This window comes from Ceratosolen solmsi, unplaced genomic scaffold (assembly GCF_000503995.2).
Source record: "Ceratosolen solmsi marchali unplaced genomic scaffold, CerSol_1.0 scaffold1, whole genome shotgun sequence".
NCBI classification, from domain to species: Eukaryota; Metazoa; Arthropoda; class Insecta; order Hymenoptera; family Agaonidae; genus Ceratosolen; species Ceratosolen solmsi.
In genome coordinates, this window is record NW_011948415.1 from 111901 (window position 1) to 119103 (window position 7203).

Below are 7203 nucleotides of genomic sequence, written 5' to 3' on the forward strand. Positions count from 1 at the left end.
CTTGGTTAAACATGAGGCTCGTTTGAAAAAGTATCGCCTAAAAGACGTTATTTTTAGGACTGATAAAGTAAGTCATACCTAACGAGAGGTCAATTTAATCGCTCGGGCAATTAAATTATGTATAAGAAAGTTTAGCGCAAAGTCAATTAATGCACGAGCGTTTGCAAGGTGTTGATTGCCATTGTAACGCTCTCAACATCAAGAGCATTAGCGCGCTAGAGAGAAATGACTTTGAACATGGATGCGTGAGCAAGTGATAGAAAGACGTAAGTAAGGTCGCGGTGTGCGTAACAGCGATCGTGGAAAAAAATAAGCCTCAGTCGCGTTTGAAGCCAGTGAGTTTTGGCGCTCGGAGCAGGTGAGCCAATCGATAACCGATAAGGGAACCACCGCCACCACCGCCACCGCCACCGCCACCGCCACCACCACCACCGCCACCGCCACCACCGCCGCCACCGCCACCGCCGCCACCATCGCCACCGCCAACGTCGTCGTAATAGCCGCGGTAATCGCCGTCGCAACCGGCGTCAGCATTGCCGTCACCAATTTTCCTTCCCACTCCTATCCTCAACAACTGTGACAGCGGTCTCGGCGGCCGATCGCCGCGATCTCCTCCTCGCAGTAGGTAACCGATGGTGAAAAAAGCTGCCGATCGCAGCGCCACCATGTCAGCTCTCTATATCTGAGCCGACGTTCGCCTTCTATACGATTGTTTTTTCACATATAGCATCAGTTGCAAGGAAATGGCGTCTCGGAGGTGGAGTTCGTTTGGTCAGATTACGGAAATCATGAATGAATTCTGAGTTTCATTATGATTTTTCGAGAAAACGAGTGACGTATTGATTGGGGTAAGTACGGGCTTCGCAGCTCGATAATTTTCCGGCTCGCCGATGCTCGATTAACCGCGCAATCAATACATTCCATTGACGCGCGCTTCGTATGTAAACAAACAGGAATTTGTGAAGTTTGTATTGGATGGATGGGAAATGCATTTTGCGGCAAAAATCGGCGTAGTCTGCGTGTTTACAAACAGTTGGTGCCTCTTTTTTTCTTTTCTCATTCTCGAAAGCTTGCTCGACCTGTTAATTGCCAAAAATCCAATGGGGCAATTGTCGTGTAAAGGTGAGAAAAGCTAATGTGTATCGTTAGAACATGTACATTTGCAAGGATGAGCGGCCACTGGGATTATATATAGCAAGGCCGTTACTTAAGCAAGCTTAAGTTACTAATGCAGATGCGTCGGAGTAGGTCGTCGTGTTAATCGCCTAAATCATGCTCGCATTACATGAGGTTTGCTTTATTTTCTTAGCAAGGAGTACAAATTGATGCTTGATAATGAACGAGGTGAGCGGCGGAAAGCAAGACATGGCCAGTACATCTGCGTGGGACGCTATGATGAACCAGCCAGTGACTACCATACCGTCGATGCACCATTTAAATCCGGCTTTAGCGCAAGAAACCAGTTCACCGGTTACGCAAGTTATAGTTCCTACGCCCGTCAAGCTGCAAGCGCCAATATTGCCACCTCCGCCTATAGCCGGCGATCATTGCGGCATCCTTGGCCATGTGCAACAATCGCCTCTGGTGGTCCAGGTATAGCGAGCTTCAACGTTACAGGCAGGCAAATTTTACTTATCCCATTCCCGATGTAAAATAACGTTTGTCTTTATGGTAGGTGGCTGCAGCGCCAAGTTTTACAGAGCCTGAGCTATCGATAGAGTTGCAGCAGCAAGGGTGGAAAAAGTTTTGGAGTAAAAGAGAGAATAGACCTTATTTTTGGAATAAATTAACGGGAGAATCTTTGTGGGTTATGCCATCGTTAAAACCTCAAGTGAGTATCGCTCGATATATTACAGCGACCTAGCCACGGCTTATCGTTCGTTCGTGACAGCTCGCATTAACGCTCCCTATATATATATATATATATATATATATATATATTATATATAATAACTTTATATATTATAACTGTCTATTTATCTTTCAAGTTTGATCCTATTACGGATCCATTGGGAATTGGCTTAGCATCCGTACCTGGTAATGGGCAAATACCTCCCGGTACTCCGGGAGGTCCACTTAAGCGTAGAGCATCCGAAGATGGAACTGCGTTACCAGCACCAAAAAAATTCATTTTGGCGTACGTTTGATTATTAAAGGTCCTCATAATAGCTTTACCGATAATCGATATAACCTTAACGTTACTTCCATGTGCATTGCAGGGGACCATGGGACTTGGATGTCCCAACAAACGTTATTATTTATGAACGAGCTCCGACAAATCTTTTACACGTTCATCCAGAGGTTGAGGCTCTACGATGCGGTTTACTTGCAAAATTACGCCAATGTTATCAAGAGCTGTGTCACACGCGGGAGTCGATAGACGCACCCAAGGACTCCTTTAACCGTTGGTTGATGGAGCGAAAGGTGATTGACTGCGGATCGGATCCACTGCTGCCGAGTCAATGCTTCCCCGAAATTTCTATGTCAATGTATCGCGAAATCATGAACGACATACCCATTAAGCTAGTAAGACCGAAATTTACGGGTGATGCGAGAAAGCAGTTGTCCCGCTATGCCGAAGCTGCGAAAAAAGTGATCGAATCGAGAGAAGCGTCACCGGAAAGTAGAAAGGTTGTTAAATGGAACGCCGAGGATACATTTCAGTGGTTAAGACGAACAGTGGGTGCGACATTCGACGATTTTCAAGACAGACTCGCACATTTAAAACGTCAGTGTCAGCCTCACTTAACGGAAACGGTAAAAGCCAGCGTCGAGGGTATTTGTTTAAAGATATACCACTTATCATCGGAGTATGCTAAGAAAGTTAAGGACAAAAATGCCCAATTACTTAAAGAGAGTAATTTGGGCGATGCCATACCCGTGAGTGGACCTGCAAGTACACAGCGAAAAGTGTGGTGCTACCCAGTGCAATTTTCGCTCCCCACACTGCGACTTCCACAGGTAATTGCCAAATACTTTTACTCGATCACTAGATCCCGACGACCATTATCATTACGGTGGCCATTACGACGGTGGCCGTCGTTATCCGCATTCCCATGAGCCCAATTCCCTAACTTCTCTAGGCATTTAATAACGCGAGTAAAAGTGCCGCGTAACTTCAGATTTTTAAAGTAAACGCGAGCTCGATGCGATATTATGATGTGTATACTGTAATACATACTGCATAATGATGCATGAAGTAGTAGCTCTATGAACGTCAACCCTGGGTTACAGATCGAGTACCTACCCGAGCGGGAGCAGACGATGCTGCGCTTTCACAATGACGCGATGTGCATTAACAATACGCATCTGACGAAGCTGGAGCACCTGTACAGATACAATTGCTTCGACGACCGGAAATTCGAGATGTTCCTGCCGCGGGTCTGGTGCATGCTCAAGCGCTACCAGACGTACCTGGGCAGCACGGAGAGCCAGGCGACGCAAATGGCGTTGCCCGTCACCGTCTTCGAGTGCCTTCAGAGATCCTTCGGCGTCAGCTTCGAGTGCTTCGGCTCGCCCTTGAACTGCTACTTCCGTCAGTATTGCTCGGCCTTCGCCGACACGGACGCGTACTTCGGCTCGCGGGGGCCCTTCCTCGACTTCAGGCCCATAAGCGGCAGCTTTCAGGCGAATCCGCCCTACTGCGAGGAGCTAATGGAGGCAATGGTCAATCACTTTGAGCGTCTGCTCTCCGACTCGGCCGAGCCACTATCCTTCGTCGTCTTCCTGCCCGAGTGGCGGGATCCCGCGCCCAATGCCCTCATAAAGCTCGAGGGTAGCCATTTCAAGAGGAAACAGGTCGTCGTACCGGCCATGGAGCACGAGTACAGGCACGGCTTTCAGCACATCCTCCCAAAGTACGTAGTCCCTCCAGCCCCCCCCCCCCGGAGCCCCTCCCGCCCCCCCCCCCACCCCACCCCGCGCGCATCACAACCCCGTGTTCGCCGCGAATTTATACACGGATTGATTCGTTGGCCAATCTCCTTCTCGCGCACACATCGATCCTAACAGATATCCTTGTCTCTTGGCATCTCTGTCGTCAGAGTCGAAAAATAGGACTATTTCAAGCCAACGCGTTCTTCGACTTTCACTTTCCAGTCGATTACAGCTGCTTCTCGTTTTAATGTATGAATCATCGTCATAACTTATCTCGTGTTGCGTTAACGTAGCGTGTATCGCCGGGACGAGCAGCAGCTTCTCACCGACGCCGAAGAAGCTCTCGAGGCGACGGAGCTCGTGATAACGAAGCCAGCCAGGCGGATGTTCGCTCACGACTTGATTAAAACGCTAATATTTTCAGGGGCGAGGTGAACATCAGGGCGATCCACGGGACCCTCGTCGTCTGGTTGCAGAATGCCGCCGGTCACGCGCGTTGGGGTCCGACGGAGGAGCGCGTGGAGGCGCTGCTGGAGGCCTGGAGACCGGGACGTGAGCGGGAGCGCGATCGGCAGGAGCTACTGTCGCCCCCGCGGCAGACACCCGTGGCTTCGCAAACGCCGGCACCGGTGCCGGTGCCGGTGCCGATGCCGATGCCGATGCCGATGCCGATGCCGATGCCGATGCCGATGCCGATGACCCCGACCGCGTCTCCGGTCCTTCTCACGCCGGTTCCGATCACGGCGACACCCAACACGACCATGGCCGCACCGCCAACGATCATCAGCTCGCATACCATTTGAGAAGAGGCGCCGTCAAATTGAGACCGATCGCCTATTTCGGATCCTGCCCACTACGAAAACGATGAGGACGATGACGACGATGACGACGATGACGACGATGACAACGATGACTACGACTACGACTACGACAACTACCATGACCATGACCATGACTACGACCAGGATCATGACCATAGGCCATCGTCGCGGCTTTAGACTGGCAATCGTACCATGAGCAGTCAATGTGGATTTCAGCCCCTTGAGCGCAAGGGCCATTAATTTTTATAGAAATTTTCTTGAGAGTGTCGTGGATTATTGGGGGAGAGATTGGAAGTGACTTTGAACGTTTGGAGGTGCCGTTAATTTAAACTAACTTTGGATTTTCATAATCGTTAATTTTCAAAGTTCATTTGTCAAGTTTCGACTTCTTCTTCTTCTTCTTCTTCTTCTTCTTTATGTTTTTATAAAAAATTTTACTCTTAAAAATTAGCGAGCTTCTAAAGGAGGAGGGAATAAATAAAGATTATTCAATAATTTTGACTAGACAATAGCATCGAGTCACTTCCCGAATGAATCGTTTATGAATTATACTTCAAAGTTTAATATAAAAAATAATTAAGTTTTTTCTTCGTTACAAAATTCATACAAAGATTAAATTATCTTTGACGAATATTAAAAACAAAAAAAAAAAACAAAAAAAAACAGATAAAAAAAATGAAATTATAAGCTGTCGTCCGAAGCTTAATATGTAAAAACTATTGTTTCGAATTTTAAGGAATGGCTGAAATATATTTCTCTATGCTCTCAACCTTTGATTTTAAGAGCGGTGAGTGCACTTTGCTTACTACGTCGCTTACTTAATGCAAAATTTGTCGTGTAATGATATTACTTTACGATTAAAAAGAAAATTTACACGCTCACACACAGACACAGACACACACGCGCGCGCGCGCGCGCGCGCACACACACACACACACATATATATATATATATATATTACGACTATGAGTCAAGTGCATTCACTTAAAAGTGTTATTCACAGGAATAAATAATGATTTATTTTCGTGCAAAATGTAAAAGCGCATATCATAGTGATCAATGTGGAATATTATATTCTCCTCAGCACAAAATTATTATATAGCAAGTTTCAAAATAGCATACCTGTAAATAGAGCAGCATTAATCGAGACAGGCTTCGATTCATTTATTAGTTTTTAGAATTCATGTTTACTTTATACATGCATATACGTAAAGTACGCCTGCTTTTAAAATAATTCTTTTGCTACAGCCATTTACTTTACTTTAATTGTAGGTATTATATATCATGAAAAAATAGAGAAGCTATTATACAACTTATAAGAGTGCAAATTTATGATCTATAAGATTTCTTATAGATTTTGTACATTTTTATTAGGGTGATATGTTGTAAATATAAAAAAAAAAATAAAAATATATAGTGTAAATATAAAACAAATATATACCGTACTGACATCACGTGTTTCATATTCTTGCTACATATTCATTCTTTTTATTTCTTTTTCAATTTTATATATCTTATTGGAATATTGTTTCCAACTATTCTTTCATTTTAATCTATTAATTTACATGTATTAAAAAGAGGCAAAATTATTATTATCAAATTAATTACTTTGATTAAATGGATGATTTGGGGTTTATTATTTTTTAAATTTTTTTTTTAATTTTTTTTTATTTTTTCTTCAAGACAATGTAATGTTAACTTTTATTTTGATTTATTATTTCTCAATATTTTGCTTAGATAATTAAATGATGAAATATAAATTAAATATAGGGATCATAAATGTACATGAAGAAGATTTTCCATAAATTCTCATAAACTTTTATTAAATAAGAGCATTAGAGGTCCGAATGAGAAAAATTCTAAACAAATGAAATTAAAATAAAATATAATTTTAATATTTTAATTTATTTGCAAATTAAATAAAAAATATAAGAAAAGTAAAAAATTATCTTTAATATTTGAATTTTATGCTATACCACATTGATTATAATTGTTAATGTTCATTCATATTTTGTGAAAATAAATTGCACCTATCTTATTATATATACAAAATTGTTATTATTCCAGCACAACGGTTCAAAATTAAACGTAATACCATTGATCGATTAATATTTAACAAATAGTTCTATTAGTTATATAGGGATATAGCTTATATTTTAAAGAATTAATAATGTTTAAATATTTTTAATATATAAAATAAATATTTTATGTACTTTTAATATTACATTATAACATTAATTTTTTTATTTATTTTATCTAACAATGCTTGAATTTCATTATCTTTCCAAAGAAAAGTATTTATTCCCTTGTCAATAGTATCTTTCAACAAACTTTCGAGAACATATTTTATTTGCCAAAGGTCGAACAAGCAATGATTTCTGCCCAAGTGCCATTTATCAAAACTTTTTACAGGCACATTGTGTATCACAGCATTCAAGCGCTTTTCAGCAATGAATGATAAAAATTCATAAAACTGAATGTAATTCATGCCAAACGAGGCCTTCAA

At 42.3% G+C, this 7203-nt stretch overlaps 2 protein-coding genes across 3 annotated transcripts in view; one reads left to right on the plus strand and one right to left on the minus strand.

The window, feature by feature from the left end:
- The first annotated feature begins 744 nt into the window (after positions 1 to 744).
- On the plus strand, positions 745 to 4765 carry Pcif1 (Phosphorylated CTD-interacting factor 1). 2 transcript variants are annotated; one of them, XM_011507534.1, is made up of 7 exons: positions 745 to 848; positions 1310 to 1593; positions 1676 to 1831; positions 1989 to 2137; positions 2220 to 2961; positions 3235 to 3857; positions 4301 to 4765. In XM_011507534.1, the coding sequence occupies exons 2-7, from the start codon at positions 1336 to 1338 to the stop codon at positions 4677 to 4679; spliced, it is 2307 nt and encodes a 768-aa protein (XP_011505836.1). In that variant the 5' UTR covers positions 745 to 848; positions 1310 to 1335; the 3' UTR covers positions 4680 to 4765. The 2 variants fall into 2 exon arrangements, with proteins under 2 accessions (XP_011505836.1, XP_011505835.1); XM_011507533.1 differs by lacking the exons at positions 745 to 848; positions 1310 to 1593 and having other exon boundaries at positions 1737 to 1831; positions 4301 to 4512; positions 4561 to 4765.
- A 2174-nt stretch (positions 4766 to 6939) lies between these two features.
- JMJD4 (jumonji domain containing 4) overlaps positions 6940 to 7203 on the minus strand; it is a gene marked incomplete at its 3' end in the record, with an annotated part of 1977 nt that continues 1713 nt past the window's right edge. Inside the window, 1 exon segment of the mRNA XM_011507535.1 lies at positions 6940 to 7203. This exon segment is cut by the window's right edge and continues 18 nt beyond it. Coding sequence (XP_011505837.1) covers positions 6940 to 7203 — 264 coding nt within the window.